Below are 20,536 nucleotides of genomic sequence, written 5' to 3' on the forward strand. Positions count from 1 at the left end.
GTGGTTTTAAGGTGAAGTGCATTAAAATGTATGCAAAGAGTCTTAATAAAGGTCTTTAAATGTATTTCACTCTCTGATTCCTGTATATGCTCTGATGATGGAGTCTGACAGTATTCCTGCACAGAAATAAAATGATCAAACAGAGAAGAAAGTTATATAGTCTTCATTATATGCATCATTAAATAACATTTATGTTTGTTAAAGCTACAAAATGCAATAATTCCTTGTGCCCAAATGCTTTAAACTCATTTAAAATGCCTACACAGTCACAGGCCTTAAAGCACGCACAACTAATACTCATTTTTATGGTTAAACTGAAATGTACCTGCTTTAATCCTGACTCCACATTACAGATTCTGCGATGTGAATATTGCACGTTCGTTAACACGTTGCAAAATTGATGCTAAGATGATTTATTGTGCAATGTGCAGTCTTAGTAGTAATAATAAATGCACTTAAAGTTAATTTAAAATATATTGAGGTATAATAAAGTACGTCACTGAGTGTAACATACTTATTCTGACCTGATGTTAAATTTAAGTGTTTATACATCATGCACCTGATCATGGCGGTTTCATTCAGTACTGTACTGTGGTATTATCCCAGAGCAACCTTTGTTAAAATGACTGTTTAAATTTAGAGCCGTAATGGAGTGACCCGTGATTAAAATGCCTCCTGCTTAAAATAAAGATGTCATGGGCACACCGAAAGGTCATGCATGTTTTATGGAACAATTTTGATTTCATGCCGACTAACGGTGTGTATTTGTATTTTAGGAAACGCACAAAGTTTACAGACAGAAGCTGGAGGAGCTGACGAACCTGCAGGCCATATGCAGCAGTGCCATTAGCAAACAGAGAAAAGGCCTGAAAGACCTCAAGCAGAGCCTTTATAAGTATGAACACCCTTTCAGATCTTACTAAAGAGAAAAAAATAAATAAATTATCTCGTTATTCTGGCAGTTAGCAAATGTTAATCATTTAGGTAGTCCTAACAGACCTAAAATGAGTAAACGTTAGCATGATTTACCATCAGACATTTTTTTTAAATGGTTATGTTCCTTTTTTTACAGTGTATGTAAACTTCTGGTTTCAGCTGTATGTGCTGCATGTTTTGTTCTTAATTAGAAAATGAATAAAAAGGAAAACAGCAGTTCAGAAGGCATCTGATCGTTGTGACGTGAATTTCTGACAAACTTTTAGCACTCTAGTCAAATCCTGTCATGTTTATTTATAATGCACTTTATACTGAACGCTGTTTTGGCATAGTTTTTCCATAATTAAACTTATAATTTAGTTTACATTTAATACGAAATACACCTTAAATTTGCATTAAGTCAGTGTTAATATTTTTGGTGATGGAAGAAATGAGCTGGAGAAGATATTGGGCCCTATCATACATCCGGCACAGTGTGGCGCAGGGCGCGACGCAGTAGTCTTTTGCTAGTTTCAGCTTGGCGCAAGAGTGGTTTTGAGGCGTTGCGCTACGCTGTTTAAATAGCAAATGCATTAGCGCTCATATGTGCGCCCATAGGCGTTCTGATCTAAAAAGGAAGGCGTTCTGAGGCGCACTGCTGGCGCGTTGCTATTTTGAGAAACTATAATAGATTTTTCAATAGACCAAAACAAACCCGGTCTAAACTCCAGCGCAGAGTTGCATCTTGGTTACACACTGCTTAATACACACAAGATGTAGAGCAATGCGCAAATATCTTTACATATGAAAAATAATAATTAAAATATTAAGGATATATACATATATATATATATATATATATAGGATATAATAAGGATATATATAGGATATAAATATAAAGGATTAAAATATTACAAAACATATTATTTTCTAGCCTACATAAATATGAAAACCACTGCTTTTATTTCGGGAGGCTTTTTCAGTTCATTCATAACAATTTGCTTTTGTGTAATGTTATTATTATTAGCAGTATTATTTATTATATCCATGTTTATATTTGTTTTAATAAAAACAAGCTTAGATTTGCCCACCTGTCAGGTTTTAGACCATATGGGGCACAGCATGTGTGTTTGGATATAACTCAGGTTTTTGAGCACATTTTGTTATTATTGTTCATTTATGCGTTTGCTGGAAATTAGAACTAAATTTAGAAATAGTTTTGAAACAAATCTTTGCGATAAACAAACAAAATTAATTATTTATAGGCTAATTGATGTCTTTGTATAAAGGTTTCCCTGTCCACGAGAGTGAAAGTGAAAGTTATTAATTTATCTCTCATTCTCGCGCAGTAGATGCTCTGTTTAACTGTTTTCTTGCTAGTGAAATGCTCAGTTTTTCCACTTACACTTACTTTGCGTCCTGTAAATAGCAAATGCGCTTATGCCGTGATGCAGCTGACTCTTAAAGGGAATGGGAGATGAGACTCTGATTGGTTTATTCTCAAAACACACCTATAACTCATTAAGAAAATAAACTCAACCCTTTTAGACCATGCTCCATGGCGCAAAGCAGATTTTCCCGTCCTTATATTAGCAAAAATACATTCTGGCATGTCCTGAAAGTGTTTGCGCCCTGCGTTTTGCACTTTGCGCATGGACCGTCAAAATAGAGCCCTTTAGCTTAAAGTAGGCGGAGTCTCAGAGACACACCCACCTATTTCATCATCACCATGGGCTAATAGGAATTTAAAGTTGTTTACTAACCACATTAAACATTTCTGAGAAGCTATTTCACATTTCAAAGTAGTTTGATTTGAGCTTGTTTTTTTTTTTTGAATGATGCCGGTTCATGGTTCAGGTTCACTTGAAGTGCATCAGGGCGTCATCACACATTCCCTCCTTTTCCTCTTTTTGTTATCAACAGGTGTAAGAAAAGTTGCAATGGTAAAGATTCGGAGGTGATAAATGACCTGCAGGTCCAAATTAAAGAAAGACAGAATGTCTTTTTTGACATGGAGGCCTATTTGCCAAAGAGGAACGGGTGAGTTCAAGTTCTTCATTTTGTTTCTGATCTTTTTAATGACCACAGCGCTGTGGTCTGGTTTTGAGGTTTTTTACGATCTCAAAATTGGTGTGAAGCAGAAGTCACAACAGTCCTTTCTTCCCTATTATGATGTATTTTTAAGTCGAGCTATTTTTGAGTGAGGCACGGTGGCTCAGTGGGTAGCATGAACGCCTCACAGCAAGAAGGTCGCTGGTTTGAGCCCCGGCTGGGTCAGTTGGCGTTTCTGTGTGGAGTTTGCATGTTCTCCCCATGTTGGTGTGGGTTTCCTCTGGGTGCTCCGGTTTCCCCCACAGTCCAAACACATGCGCTATAGGGGAATTTAACAAACTTAATAGCTTGTAGTTTGTGTGTGCATGGGTATTTCCCATTACTGGGTTGCTGCTGGAAGGGCATGCACTGCGTAAAACATATGCTGGAACAGTTGGCGGTTCATTCTGATTTAGTGACCTCTGAAATAGAGACTAAGCTAACGAAAAATAAATGAACTTTTTGAGTGAGAAGAAATGTGGTGGGGTAGAGCTGCATGATATTGAACAAATCCTACATCATATTTAGTTTTTCTGCAATATGTATTGCAATATAAATGCAATCTCACCAGATGACTTATATAGCTCAATAATGGCAAGAATTCATTGATATTTAGATTGATTGAGATTATTTGTAAGTCAGTGAATCGATTAACAAGCACAGATAATTACAACAGAGCAAAGATGAACCTGAAATAAGAAAAAAGCTCAGATGCTGTTGGTTGGTTGCTGTTGGTTGTGCACCTTTTTTACCAACCAAGTTTGTTGACGGCATCATAACGACACAGATCACTCTGCATATTCATGCCAGAGTCCTGCAGAAAAAGTGATTGACAGGTGGTCATTTGTGTGTAACTTTTATCTTTGTTTATTTATGATTTGGTTATGGGTAAAACAGACCGTGCGGGTCAGGTAGTTGAAACGGTAGGCTACAAATCATTAATTAATTATGTATTAATTAATTATTCATAAATAATTAATTCACTAATGCCATCATCCATCACAATGTTTTACATTAGACATTGTACGATGCCAAATTGGTCGACATTGCCCAACACTATATTATATATATTTATGCACAATAATTATACACAATGAGTGTAATTACATTATATAAATAAAAGTTTTGTACTATATATTGTATTTTGGATGCAATATATACAGTTGAGGTCAGAATTATTAGCCCCCCTATTTATTTTTTTCCACCAATTTCTGTTTAACAGAGAACAGATTTTTTCAACACATTTCTAAACATAATAGTTTTAATAACTCATCTCTAATAACTGATTTATTTCATCTTTGCCATGATGACAGTAAATAATATTTGACTAGACATTTTTCAAGACACTTCTATACAGCTTAAAGTGACATTTAAAGGCTTAACTAGGCTAATTAGGTTAACTAGGCAGGTTAGGGGAATTAGGCAAGTTATTGTGTAACAATGGTTTGTTCTGTAGTAGACTATTAAAAAAATAGGTAGCTTAAAGGGGCTAATAATATTGACCTTAAAATGGTGTTTGAAAGATTATAAACTGCTTTTATTCTCACCAAAATGAAACATAAGACTTTCTCCAGAAGAAAAAATATTATCAGACATACTGTGAAAATTTCCTTGCTCTGTTAAACATCATTTGGGATATATATATATATATATATATATATATATATATATATATATATATATATATATATATATATATATATATATATATATATTTATATATATATATATTTATATAAATGTAAATAGGGGCTAATAATTCTGACTTCTACTCTATATACACAATATGTATACACAATGAGTGTAATTACATTAAATTAATTAAAGTAAATAAAATTATATTATTTTATATTGTATTTTGTTTGCACTATATATGTTTTTTTATATAATTAATTTTTTTTTATTTGACAGCAGTAGTCAAAAAATGGTAACACATGGTAATGTAATGTAATTTAATGTAATGTGTATTTATATAGTGCATTTATTGTGAAAGCGCTTTACAATCATGAGGGGTGTCTCTCCACACCACCACCAGTGTGCAGCATCCACTTGGATGATGCGACGGCAGCCACAGGACAACGGCGCCAGTGCATAAATGCATAAACTAACATGAACAAACAATGAAAACTGCATTTACTACAATACTTGTTGATGTTAGTTAATGTTGGTTATTGAAAATACAGTTGTTCGTCATCAGTTCATGTTAAATCACGATGCATTATCTAATGTAAACGTGCATGAATTTGGATGTTAGTAATGCATTAGTAGTGTTGAACTATGGTTAATAAATGCTGTACTAGTGTTGTACATAATTAGTTCATGTTAGTAAATACATTACCTGATGAAACCTTATTGTAAAGTGTGACCAATAAATAACCTTATTTAAAGTTACAAATAGTACAATTTCTTGTGTCTGAATATTTGAAACCCTCTTGAAATGTGCACACATGCAGTCACAGACCTTAAAGACACATGCAGATGAAAATCATTCACTCCATTGTGGTTAAATTGTAAAGGTTTATACATATAGTTAAACTATAATCCCAATTAAACATTGCACATTTGCGCTGGGACTCTTGCACATGCACTCATTCTCCTCCTGTTGTTGAAACCATTTATTGTGCAACCTTTACATTTTGTCCAATAGGATTTGATTGGATTGTTCTGCTTTGCTATTGGTCAATCGCATGTGATTGACAGGTCTAATAATACTGTATGTCATGCATGGATATATTATTGATGATGAATAATGGTCTTCTCTTTTCAGGTTGTACCTAAATTTGGTCCTTGGAAATGTGAATGTAACACTTCTCAGCAATCAAGCCAAGTGAGTCAGACGTGAGCGTGTGCATTGAGATTTCCCAATGCTGAATTGCTGATTTTTATTTATTTATTTTTTCCACAGGTTTGCGTACAAAGATGAATATGAGAAGTTTAAACTTTATATGACGATAATCCTAATGTTTGGTGCCGTCACCTGCCTCTTCCTTTTGAACTACCGGTAAGAAAGAGATTTGCATAACTCATTTCATGTTGTTTTGAGGAGGTCAATGTGCTTTCGGAGTCTAATAGGCTGATGTGACGTTCACAGGGTCACAGACGAAATCTTCAACTTTTTATTGGTGTGGTATTATTGCACATTGACAATAAGAGAGAGTATCCTCAGAAGCAATGGCTCACGGTGAGTTCAGAATATGTCTATAAATACATATATAATTATGGATATAAACAATGTTGCCTTTTCTTTTCATGTATAGATAGATTGATAGTTCTTGTGTATTTTTGGTTTTTATCTTTTCTTTTTTTTAAATACAAATGTTGTTTAGTTTTTTTTTTGTTTGTTTGTTGCACTGTGATTTTGTTTGTTTTTAATAAATTAGTTGATATTTTTATTTATTTTATTAATTTTATTATTTATTTATTTACTTTATTCATATAAATTTATTTTTTCAATTATTTATTTACTTATTTGCTTTATTTATTTTCTTATTTAGTTATCTATTTTCCTATTTATTTACTTTACTTTTTTCTTATTTATTTATTTGCTTATTCATTTGTTTACTTATTTATTTGTTAACATATGTATTTACTTATTTATGTATTTACATACAGTTGAAGTCAGAATTATTAGCCCCCCTTTTTAATTTCTTTTTTTAATATTTCCCAAATTATGTTTAACAGAGCAAGGAAATTTTCATAATATGTCTGATAATATTTTTTCTTCTGGAGAAAGTCTTAATTGTTTTATTTCGGCTAGAATAAAAGCAGTTTATAATTTTTCAAACACCATTTTAAGGTCAATATTATTAGCCCCTTTAAGCATTTTTTTCGATAGTCTACAGAACAAACCATACATCTAGTCAAATATTATTTACTGTCATCATGGCAAAGATAAAATAAATCAGTTATTAGAAATGTGTTGAAGAAAATCTGCTCTCTGTTAAACAGAAATTGGGGAAAAAAATAAACAGGGGGCTAATAATTCAACGGGCTAATAATTCTGACTTCAACTGTATTCATTTAGTTATTTACTTGTTTATTTACATTTTTATACACTTTTTTTCTTTCCTTTATTTATTTATTTACTTAATCATTTACTTATTCATTTATTTAATTATTTATATATTTATTTGTTTACTTATTTATTTACTTTATTCATTTATACATTTATTTATTTATTTACATTTATTACTTTATTTATTTACTTATTTACTTTATTCACCTATTCATTGATTTATTTATTTACTTATTTACTTTATTTATTTATTTACTTTATTTACTTATTAGCTTATTTATTTAATTATTTATGTATTTACTTATTTACTTTATTTACTTATTTATTTACTTTATTCACTTATTCATTCATTTATTTATTTATTTACTTTATTTATTTATTAGCTTATTTATTTACTTATTTATATGTTTACTTATTTACTTTATTTATTTACTTAGTCATTTATTCACTTATTCATTTATTTATTTACTTATTTACTTTATTTATTCACTTATTCATTTATTTATTTATTTACTTATTTACTTTATTTACTTTATTTATTCATTAGCTTATTTATTTACTTATTCATGTATTTACTTATTTACTTATTTATTTACTTTATTCACTTATTCATTCATTTATTTATTTATTTATTTACTTATTTATGTATTTACTTATTTACTTAGTCATTTATTCACTTATTCATTTATTTATTTATTTACTTATTTACTTTATTTACTTTATTTATTCATTAGCTTATTTATTTACTTATTCATGTATTTACTTATTTACTTATTTATTTACTTTATTCACTTATTCATTTATTTATTTATTTAATTTTTATTTACTTTATTTATTTATTTACTTATTTATGTATTTTCTTATTTACTTATTTATTTAAATATTAATTTATTTTTCTTATTTATGTATTTTCTTATTTACTTATTAATTTAAATATTAATTTATTTTTCTTAATTATGTATTTACTTTTTTATTTACTTATTTATTAATTTATTTAGTTATTAGAATGTAAAACTTTTTGGAAAAAAATGAAATGGAAATAAAAGTGTAGTTTTTATCATTTGATGTTTTTTTTTTTTGTGTTTACTTTATTATTTTGTATATTATTTATTTATATTATTTAACAGTAGGGTTTATAATTTGATGTTTAGCTCTATAAATAAACTATTAATTGATTGAATTTGCCAAAAAGCTACTATATCATGATCATATATATATATATATATATATATATATTGTTATCTGAAAACTATATATAATTTATATTGTTTGTTTATTGTTATGTTGCTGAAATTATTTCACCACATTATGTTTAATGTTTTAGTTGTGTGTGTTTAATTAAGTTTGTTAAACATATTTATTATTTCATGATGAAGCTTATCATCTCACTTTTTCATTTCCAGAATTAAAGGATGGTGGGTGTCACATCACTACGTCTCAACTTTTTTATCAGGTGTCATGTTGACATGGTAAGTGTTTTACATGCTCATTCAATTCTCTTTTCCAGCTTTTAGTTCATCTTTACTCTCTGCTTTTGTCTTTTCAGGCCAGAAGGTCCCATGTATCAGATGTTCAGAAGTCAATTCCTGGCTTTCTCCATTTATCAGAGTGTGTATCATTATTGTATCATCAGCTAGGGCTGTCAAATATGACAATAAGCATCATATTGTGGGGGAAAAAGTCTATTTTTAAGTCTATTTTGCAATTATTTCCTGTTTTGTGATGTTAAAAAAGTACATTCAACCTGAATAACAGCAATAATAAATTGAATAAAGCTGCATAAAATGGAGAGAAGATTTGTTCAACACATTTGTAAACATAATAGCTTTAATAACTCATTTCTAATAACTGTTTAATTTTATCTTTGCCATGATGACAGCACATAAAATTTGACTAGATGTTTTTCAAGATACTAGTATTCAGCTTAAAGTGACATTTAAAGGCTTAACTAGGTTAATACAATTCAACATTTCCATATTGTCATGCTTGAATGTGCGAGATGTTGTCTCTGTGGCAGGTTGTGTGCAGTTTCTTCAGTATTATTATCAGAGCGGCTGCTTATATCGGTTACGGGCTCTGGGGGAAAGAAACCAGCTGGACCTGACAGTGGGTGAGAGTCCGGACAGAGTTGAATCATGGGAGAAATGTTGATCTGTGTGATGTCAGAGCCCAGCTTGACTTCTCGTGTTTCTCTCTCGCCCTATTTCAGAGGGGTTTCAGTCCTGGATGTGGAGAGGCCTCACTTTCCTCCTTCCTTTTCTATTCTTTGGCCATGTGAGTGTCGCCTTTCATTTCCCGTGCATCTTTTCCTTGTAAAAATCTTCATTCTTATGCATCTTAAAGGGACAGTACACAGAAAAAAAATATGATTTCCTCTGCATGTACACCACCTGACAAAAGTCTTGTCGCCTATTCAAGTTTTAGGAGCAGCATATAATAACTTGACTTCTAGTTGATTATTTGATATAAGAAGTGGCTTATATGAAAGGCAAAGGCCTCTAGATGACACTTATTTGACCCAAATAAAATATGATCATGCCTTGATTTTGAATGATTTCATTAGGACAGTAAAGTCTGACTCTGCTTAGACAGAAGTCTCATCACTGAACAGAAATAATGTCCAGTCTTGAATATAAAGTCCTGCTGCAGTGGAGACAGAATGAATATTGTGTCTGACTCCATCATGAGCTTGGAGGACTGCATCCATACATCTCTGACATGACTCAAATCACTGATTAATAAAGTCATCTGGAACGGCAAAGAAAGCGTTCCTGCAGGACTCCCAGAGTTCATCAAGACACTTTGGGTTCATCTTCAATGCCTCCTCCTCCATCTTACCCCAGACATGCTCAATAATGTTCATATCTGGTGACTGGGCTGGCCAATCCTGGAGCCCCTTGACCTTCTTTGCTTTCAGGAACTTTAATGTGGAGGCTGAAGTATGAGAAGGAGCGCCATCCTGCTGGAGAATCTGCCAAACCATGATTTTTCCTTCACCAAACTTGACTGATTTCTGTGTGAATCTTGGGTACATGTTGGCTGCAGTAGGTCTTCTGCAGTATCTGTGATGATTAGGATGCAGCTCAACACATGATTCATGGGAAAAAATTCACCTTCTGCCACTTTTCCAATTGATCAACTAGAAGTCAAGTTGTTATTATTTGTTTATCTTACAACTGGGATCCACGACAAGACCATAAAAGTGTTTTTTTTTTTTTTTTTTTTTCAACTTTTATGTGTTACTTCTGTTAAACACAAAAGAAGATATTTTGAAGAATGTTAAGCAGTTTTGACAGATTATTTGAAAGATTTGACAAAAAATTACTATTTAAAGGGACAGTTCACCCAAAAATGACAGTTTCCTTATAATTTACTTTTATTTGCGTTTACATACCGCGAAAGTGGTTCTAAACGTTTCCAAGTTTTTTTTTTTATCTGTTGAACACTAAGGGCTCTATTTTGACGGTCCATGCGCAAAGCGCAAAACGCAGGGCGCAAATGCTTTCAGGGCGTGTCAGGATGCGTTTTTGCTAATTTAAGGACGGGAAATCTGCCTTGAGCCAAGGCGCAAGTTCTAAAAGGGTTGAGTTTATTTTCTTAATGAGTTATAGGTGTGTTTTGAGAATAAACCAAAAAACGTCTCATCTCCCATTCCCTTTAAGAGCCAGCTGCGTCACGCCAAGAGCGCATTTGCTATTTACAGGACGCAAAGTAAGTCTAAGTGGAAAAAATGAGCATTTCACAAGCAAACAGTTAACAGTTGACAGTTTTTTACAGAAAACTGTTAAACAGAGCATCTACTGCATTAGAATGAGAGATAATGGATCTACTTTCACTTTCGCTCTTGGATAGGGAAACCTTTACGCACAGACATCAATTAGTCTATAAATAAATACTTTTGTTTGTTAAGCGCAAATATTTGTTTCAAAACTATTTCTAAATTCAGTTCTAATTTCCAGCAAACGAATAAATGAATAATAATAACAAAATGTGCTCAAAAACCTGAGTTATATCCTAAAACACATGCTGTGCCCCATATGGTCTAAAACCTGACAGGTGGGCAAATCTAAGCTTGTTTTTAATAAAACAAATATAAATATGGATATAATAAATAAAACTGCTAATAATAATAACATTATACAAAAGCAAATTGTTATGAATGAACTGAAAAAGCCTCCCGAGATGAAGAAGACATAAAAGCAGTGATTTTTCATATTTATGTAGGCTAGAAAATAATATGTTTTGTAATATTTTAATCCTTTATATTTATATTCTATATCTAGTCTTATTATATCCTATGTATATCTTTAATATTTAATTTTTTTCATATGTAAAGATATTTGCCTATTGCTCTCTTGTGTGTATTAAGCAGTGTGTAAGCGAGGCGCAACTCTGCGCCGGAGTTTAGACCGGGTTAGTTTTGGTCTAATGAAAAATCTATTATAGTTTCTCAAAATAGCAACACGCCAGCGGCCCGCCTCAGAACGCCTTCCTTTTTAGACCAGAACGCCTATGGCCGCACAAATGCATTTGCTATTTAAACAGCGTAGCGCAACGCCTCAAAACCACTCTTGCGCCAAGCTTAAACTACCAAAAGACTTTTGCGTCACGCCTTGCGCCACACTGCGCCGGGTGTTTGATAAGGCTCTAAGATATTTTGAAGAATGTTGGGAAAAAAGCCGCCATTGACATCAATACTAGGAGCAAAATAATAATTCTTGTTTCTCGCTTGGTGTGAACAGGCCTTGACGCTCATGTCTCGTGTCCTTTTTTATATTTAAGTTGCCGTGTCAACTTGGTGTAATGAATTACAGGAGTAATGATAATGAAAACTTTTTACTGACAGGAATAATTTGAATGTTGTTGCATATTCATACAGAACACTGTTCTCTTAAAGGAACAGTCCACCTTTTTTTGAAATACAATGTAACCACAGAAGACTCAAGCTTTAAGTATAATCAATTATTATTATTTTTTTTAATGAAATGCTAACGGTCTAATCCAGTTCAATTCATTATGCTAAGCTAAGCTAAAAGTGACCCAGCCAGGACAGGAATTCAGCTGAATGGATTCAAAAGTGGTTCAAGTCAATAGTTTAACTTTAGGAGATTTGTAAAATGAGACGCTTTCAAAAAAAGGTGGAGAGTTTCTTTAAATTGTAATTATATTTGAGAATATTACTGTATTTGATGAATTAAATCTGTTTTTCTGTCCTGTGCTCAGTTTTGGCAGCTCTACAATGCTGTGACTCTTTTCAGACTGTCTGCTCTTGACGACTGCAAGGAGTGGCAGGTAAAAGCTGACAAACATCATTGCTATTGCTCAAAATACAATGTACACCTCAATATAATCCCCCAAATCACAACTTTGAACAGGAAAGTTACTCTCGCTTTTATTATATCTGTATTAACTTATTGAACTGGTTATAATTTTAATTTCTATTGTCCAGTTAATGTTCTTAATCACTTGTTATTATTATTTTTTTAATGTTATAATCATATCAAGCTCTTGTGCCTTATTTTTATTTTGTTATGTATTATTATTATTATTATTAGTAGTAGTAGTAGTAGTAGTAGTAGTAAAATTATCATAAAGTTATTTAAAATGATTTTTCAATAGTTTACTAATTATTTGCATCAGCACCATAAAAATATTGTCATTCATTATTAGTTTTAGTATTTATTATTATTATTTATCATCATCATAAAGGTATTAATATGATCAATAATAATTAATATTTTATTAGCATTATTAGTTTAGCAAGTATTAAAAATAGCATCATAAAGCTACTATGCTTAGTATTATTTTTAGAAAACATTATTATTAGTAGTAGTAGTATCATTATTATTATAACGTTACTCTGCTTTATCATCAGTTTTACAAACTATGTGTTTCATAATCATAAAACTATGGTCATTTCTTATTAGTTTTAGTAAATAAAATTATTAGTTATCATCATCCTCATAAATCTAATATTATCAATAATATTTATTATTTTTATTTTCAATATTAGTTTAGTAAGTATTAAAAATATCATCATAAAGCTACTATGTTGTATTATGTATTAGTATTAGGATTAGTAGTAGTATCATCATTATTATGAAGTTACTCTGCTTTATCATTAGTTTTACTAAAAAAATCATCATAAAATTGTCATTTATCATTAGTTTAAGTAAGTATTATTATTAGCATTATCATCATCATCATAAAGGTAGCATTATCAATAATTAATATTTTATTATCATTATTAGTTTAGTATTATAAATATTTTTAAAGTAATATTATAGTATATTATAATAGTACAATAGCAGTAGTATAAACGTACTATGCTTTATAATTATTAATTTTTAGAATGTATTAGTAGTAGTAGTAGTAGTATCATCATTATCATAGTTGCAATGCTTTGTAAATATTTTTAAATAATTATTAGGTAGGTATAATTATTAAAGATAATTTATTATTAGTTTTAGTAAGTATTATTATTAGCATTCTTAATTTGTCATCATCATTGTGTGATATTATTAAAAATCATTAATTTTATTATCATTATTAGTTTTAGTATTATAAATATAATCTTAAAGCTACTATGCTTCATTAGTAGTTAGTTAATAGTTATTATATATATAACATTCAAGTATATATTCATTTTAAAATTACATTTACTTTAAAATTTGTACATTTTTTTTAACTATAAAGTTATAAGAAAATAAAAAGAATATACTTTTGGTAAACTCACATCTATTAGTGCTGGGCAAACAATTTATTGTGTCCAAAATAAAAGTTTGTTTGGACATATGTATGTACTTTGTGTATTTATTATATATATAGGCTATATGAATACACACATGCATATTTTATATGCAATGTTTATTTATATTTACACATAAAACATTTTGCATATGTACATGTATATGATACAAATAATATATATAAATGTAATAGTTTTTAATAAATGTAATATTTGATTAGTTTTGTTTCTATGGGTTTGTGTGTATCATGTATACATAATACATTCATTTATTTATTGACTTATTTATTTTTTATACAAAGTGAATGTATATAATACATGCAAATATAATGTCAAAACCAACTTTTTGTATGTGATGAAGCTTTGTCCAGCTCTGATTTTACTTCTAATAATTCAGTCATTAATTATTGAATAATAAAGTTTGCTCGGCTAAAAAAAAAAATGCTCTGGAATGCTTGTGCCCTGCAGGTCTTCATGTTGGCCTTGACGTTTCTCGTGCTGTTCCTGGGAAATTTCCTCACGACTCTGAAAGTGGTTCATCAGAAGCTCCTGAAGAACAAAGACAAGGTGAAAAACAACTGAGTCTCTGCGTCAGACTGATACTCAAAAGCGCACAAAACTCTTTCGTCCCTCCAGCGGTTTGAGGGAGATGTTGACGTCTCCTCCAACTCGTTAGGAGAATCAAGTTTCCGTGTCACGTCGCCCTGCGTTCTGCTGTGTTGTTTTTGCTCTTTTTCACATCATCTCAAGCAACGTTTGGGCTCAGAAACCCACTGACAAACTTCAGACACTGTATACCCAATATGTGAGGATTGTTTCGTTCTTGTGCATGGATATGTTTACAAAAAAAGCCACTTTTATACTTTATGCAATGCAGCAGGAAGGCTGTAGAAGTGCGCACTCTCAAAGGGATTCGTTAGCGTTCATAATAAAGCTGTTAATTAAAAACACTCGCATTTCAGCTGCAGCAGACGTTACATATATGTGGGAAAGCATTGATACTTAATGCCACTTGAAGGGAAGGGTGTGTTTTGCACGTCGTGGCTTGTTAGTACTGTTTCAGCAAGGCTAACTTCTTGAATTTAGGTCACATGATGAACGTGGGGATTTATGTTTTTAACAATGGCAATAAAGTAACACTTTCGTAGTATGTTTGAGTCAAAATCACGCCTCTGGTAATTGTCCACCTTTTGTGTTTGAAGGCATAAACGTGTGACTTTATTTTAAAGAGCCCCTATTATGCATTATAAAAGGTCATATTTTAGTTTTGGTTTTACCTAATCATCCCAACGACTCCCATATAAACTGTTCAGCGATTCATTTGTTCTCAAACCCCTGCTTAGCACGGTCAATCTGCACTGATTGGTACGATGACCCAGTCTGTTGCTATTGGTCGACTGTGTTCAGCGCAAGGCAGAGACGAACGCTCATTACGGCTTATCAGCATTGTTGAAGTAGTCGGAGTGCAGTGTGTATGCGTGAGCCCAATGCAGGAGTGCATTAAAGCAATGCAGCTAAACACCAGCATATTGCTCTATTCTTAACCATAACTCGGAGTACTCACAACGACACACATTCAGCGTTAATCCATACAGCGGAAAAGCTATTTTGAAACTTGACTGCTGCACGTGTGTAGGAACAGCTGATGGTGGCCAGAGCAATGACAAATGACAGAGGATCGCGAGCTCACGAACGCATTTAAATTTGTAAACAAAGCGGCACGCGTCTAAACATGGCTTCAAACATGATATGAGAATATAAAAAGTGTACCAGATACAGTAGAAGCTGCGTGCAGCAATTACAAAACACAATTAAAGCTGCAAGCAGCGATGAAAGGGACCTCGCACCCGGGCTCACCAGCGCAGTGACAGAGAACAGCGAACAATAATAATTAAAGCTCATATATTTAAAAAATCTGAGAAAATTGCAGATTTATACCAAACGTACTTCTGTCAGCAGGTGGCGCTATGACTGACTTAATATTGGCATGTAGATGTCTTTAGGAGAGGAATCTTATCAACCATGTGAATTTTCAGGCAGGTCAGACATTGTATGGTTGAGTTATAAGCCAAACGTACTTCTGTCAGCAGGTGGCGCTATGACTGACTTAATATTGGCATGTAGATGTCTCCAGGGGGGGAATCTTATCAACCATGTGAATTTTCAGGCAGGTCAGACATTGTGTGGTTGAGTTATAATCCAAACGTACTTCTGTCAGCAGGTGGCGCTATGACTTTGACTCAATATTGGCATGTAGATGTCTCCAGGAGTGGACTTTTATCAACCATGGGAAGTTTCAGGCAGATCAGACATTGTGTGGTTGAGTTATAAGTACTTCCTGTTCCATGGCGAAACACTGAGGTTTGTCAGGCCGCCACGGACACGCCCTTTGGCGAAAACTCTAGATCTTCACAATATATCATCGCCAGAACTTCCAGATAACACCACCCAAATTTGGTGCTGATACGATAAGATTTGTAGGAGGAGTTTGCTACTTTGTAAAACATGACATTTCCTGTTGCCAGCAGGTGGCGCTATAAATCTAAATGGATATTAGTTCGTTAAAATACAACGCCTGGAAATGGGAAAAACTGCACTTTTTCGGCGCTGGAAGTTAAAAATATCGCATTTCCTATTAGGTTTGAGATTTCGCTCCAAGAGACTTTTTTTGTAGGAATTGGCATGTTTGAGGTATGTGCCAATTTTCATACTTGTGCATGAATCGTAGTTCGCGGGGCACTTTGTAAAATTTTATAGGTGGCGCTGTCGAGTCATTTTGCCACGCCCACTTCCGAAACATTTATCAAATGTACATTTTCGCCACTTCTGGCGCGTGTGCAAAGTTTTTATGAGTTTTCGGGCATGTTTAGACCCTCAAAATCGCAATTCATTCCGGAACGGAATAATAATAATAAACGGAGCCATTCCAATAGGGCCTTTGCACCGTTTTAGTGCTCGGCCCTGAATTAAATACATACTGTGCAAGCTTCCACTTTACTTTGCAAGGTGGTTTGCCTTCTCCAAATTGGAGGAAAGTCCTTACCCCAGGTGGAGGAGTCAAAGTATCTTGGTGTTTTGTTCAGGAGGGATGGAACGTGAGATTGACAGGTGGATTGGTGCTGTGGCAGCAGTAATGCGGTCGATGTACCGGTCTGTTGTGATAGAGAAGGAGCTGAGCCGAAAGGCAAAGTTCTCGATTTACAGGTCAATCTACGTTCCTATTCTCACCTATGCTCATGAGCTTTGGGTCATTACCTTAAGGACAAGATCTCGGATACAAGCAGCCGAAATGAGCTTCCTATGCAGGGTGGCAGGGCGCACCCTTTTAGATAGGGTGAGGAGCTCTGTCACCCGGGAGGAGCTCGGAGTAGAGCCGCTGCTCCTCCACATCGAGAGAAGTAAGCTGAGGTGGCTCGAGCATCTGTTTAGGATGTCTCCTGTATGCCTACCTAGGGATGTGTTCCAGGCATGTCCCACCGGGAGGAGACCTTGGGGAAGACCCAGGACACGCTGAGGGGATTATGTCTCTCGGCTGGCCTGAGAATGCCTCGGGATCCCCCTGGGGGACCTGAAGAAAGTGTCTAAGGAGAGAGAAGTCTGAAGTTCTCTCCTAAGACTGCTGCCCACGCAACCCGGCCCTGGAAAAGCAGATGAAAATGAATGAATGAATGAACTTTGCAACCATTTTAATTGCACCTACTTGGAGGCTTTCATACCTGCCTTATTTGGTTTGGTTGAATCGCACTACAGTTCGTTTGGGCAGGTGTGAATGTAGCAGTCGTACTCAAGTGCACACAAAAGCGGACCAAAAGAGCGTACCGAGACCTCCTTGAAGAGGTGGTCTCGGTACGCTTTCTAACGAACACTGGATCGGTTTGTTGTGGTGCGAATACGATCTGAACTAAAACAGACTGAACTGCAAAAGGTAGTGCGCCTTTTTGGACTAATCCAGCTGCCCTAGGCCAATGCACTGTGCATTATGGGATGTGAAGGAAAAACATTTGCTGACAGCGCTTTACCAACAGAGAAGGAGAGAGGGAAAAACATTAGCTGATGGATCGTTGGTAATATTTCTGGAAGACGACCATGTCGCAGTTTAGCTAAATTAATTCACGCCTCCTGAAGTGACCTGCAATGCGCCATCGCCGTTTGCCTTAAAACATTGAAACTGCGCTACATTTTCGAAAAGTAGTCTGTCTGAAGTGATGTATACAATCTATATAGTATACTATGAGCAGGGATACAATCAGCCAGCGCAGTCGACCCTCGATAGTCAAAAGCAACATTTTGTGTCTGCCAGTTTGTTTACTTGCGGGAGTTCCATCGGCACTTTCCCGCACGTGAACATCTGGCCAATGAGTGATGTGGATCTTGTCACATGACTGCATTTTGGTTCATTTCAAATGGTTCGGACCAAAGCAATGAGTGTGGTGTGAAAACGACCCAAAGACGGCAGAAAATGCAACAATGTATCATTTGTTGCCCTTGGTCTGGACCAAATGAACCGAACTACAGATGTGAAAGCACCCTTACACTTGTGAAATAGATTAATGTACCGGTCCATGACCTGTGTACTGATAAAGCTCTTGTTAAGCTCTGACAAAGTTCCATACATCAATAGTCTTTTCTGATCCTTCCTTTAACAAATGGCCGACGAATCCTCCGTTGCAGGGTAGATTATTGCATTAATCAGCAGAATGTTCACTCATTAATGTTCACTCATCTTCAGTCATGATCAGTCCCACTCACACCCGCACTCTGCTAGTGTTTGAAGGGAAAGGCACGTTCACGTTTTACCCGATCCGGCACTTCATATTTGGCAATGTTGCCTATTAATGTTGATGCAGCCAAGCAAAAGATCCGGACACAAAATGAATCATTCAGTTGACTCTTTCCTTGAAGAATCAATATATTTAACCCTCAGCTGGATGTTTTCATTCCCTTCGAGCTGTTTACACACTGCATGGAAGGTCATTTTCAAAAACCCATAATAGAGGCTCTTTAAATGCGAGTAACAGCTGAAATGCTAACCTGCATTATGTTAATGAAAGCTGTTTTAAGATGACATATATGAACCGGTGTGTGTTTCTGTGTTGCTCATTTTCCATCAGGGAGTTTTTTTGCTGACAAGACCTTCTTTCCATGCGATTTTACAAAGGCAAAGTTTGTTTGCTGGCTGATTTATTTGCCTTAAGCTCTCCTTTTACACCTCCCACATGAAGAAATACTATAGCAAGTTATAGTAAATGCTGTATTGTTTTTGAACCATACTTGAGTATTGATTGGAAGTGCGCTCATTTTTGAGGTAGTTTACTTGTGTTGCCTAGGGGAGAAATGAGTAGGAATAATAAACAGCAGAAAACCGGTCAAACTACTCGCTCTAGGTGTGTTCATAAATATACATATAAAGAAGAATAATATCAGTTTGCAACTTCAAGCTGTATAATGAGCTGTGTTAACGTCTAAAAATCATCATGGGAGTGAATGAGACTGAAAGTCTCGTGCCAAAACGGCTGCATTTGAATTTGAATCTGTTGTGGAAGTTCTGTAGTTGCTATGGTAACACAACAACCACAGTAATATAAACAAAAATAGTTTTCTACAACTACACTTACCGGCCACTTTATTAGGTACACCTTACTAGTACAAGGTTGGACCCCCTTTAGCCTTAATTCTTCGTGGCATAGATTTAGCAAGGTAATGGAAATATTCCTCAGAGATTTTGGTCCATATTTACATGATAGCATCACACAGTTGCGGCAGATTTGTTGGCTTTATCCATGATGCAAATGATCCATTCCACCTCATCCCAAAGGGGCTATATTACATTGAGATCTGGTGACTGTGGACTGTGGATTTGTGTACAGTGAACTCATTGTCATGTTCAAGAAACCAGTGTGAGAATATTCACGCTTTATGACAGGATAACATGCGCTGGTACACTGTGGTCACAATTACTTGGGTAGGCTGTGGTGTCTAAACGATGCTCAGTTAGTACTAATGGGCCCAAAGTGTGCCAAGGAAATATCCCCCACACCATCACACCACCACCACTAGCCTGAACCGTGCATACAAGGCAGGATGGATCCATGCTTTCATGTTGTTGACTCCAAATTCTGACCCGACCATCTGAATGTCACAGCAGAAATGGAGACTCATCAGAGCAGGCAACGTTTCTCCAATCTTCTATTGTCCAGTTTTGGTGAGCCTGTGTGAATTGTAGCCTCAGTTTCCTGTTCTTAGCTGACAGGAGCGGCACCCGGTGTGGTCTTCTGCTGCTGTAGCCCATCCGCCTCAAGGTTGGACGTGTTGTGTGTTCAGAGATGCTCTTCTGCAGACCTCGGTTGTAACGAGTGCTTATTTGAGTTACTGTTGCCTTTCTATCAGCTGGAACCAGTCTGGCCATTCTCCTCTGACCTCTGGCATCAACAAGGCATTTGTGGCCACAGAACTGCCGCTCACTGGATATTTCCTCTTTTTTTGACCACTCGGTAAACCCTAGAGATGGTTGTGCGTAAAAATCCATGTAGATCAGCAGTTTCTGAAATACTCCCCAACAACAATGCCATGTTCAAAGTCACTTAAATCATCGTTCCGATGCTCAGTTTGAACAGCAGCAGATCGTCTTGACCATGTCTACATGCCTAGCTGCATTGAGGTTCTGCCATGTGATTGGCTGATTAGACATTTGTGTTATCAAGCAGTTGGACAGGCGTTCCTAATAAAGAGGCCGGTGAGTGTATATTGGTATATCATACTACAACACA

The 20,536-nt window shown here is 34.6% G+C and overlaps 1 protein-coding gene across 1 annotated transcript; it reads left to right on the plus strand.

The window, feature by feature from the left end:
* Positions 1–690: 690 nt before the first annotated feature.
* tmem120b (transmembrane protein 120B) lies at positions 691–15,040 on the plus strand (the record flags this gene model as incomplete). The annotated part of the gene is given in 12 exon segments (NM_001045230.3): positions 691–711; positions 777–895; positions 2,839–2,955; positions 5,774–5,833; positions 5,912–6,007; positions 6,098–6,187; positions 8,425–8,490; positions 8,568–8,629; positions 9,039–9,131; positions 9,231–9,295; positions 12,245–12,313; positions 14,238–15,040. Coding segments are annotated over 12 exon segments (972 nt in total).
* Between the last annotated feature and the right edge of the window lie 5,496 nt (positions 15,041–20,536).

This window comes from Danio rerio, chromosome 10 (genome assembly GCF_052040795.2).
Source record: "Danio rerio strain M-AB ecotype USA chromosome 10, GRCz13ab, whole genome shotgun sequence".
Taxonomy (NCBI): Eukaryota; Metazoa; Chordata; class Actinopteri; order Cypriniformes; family Danionidae; genus Danio; species Danio rerio.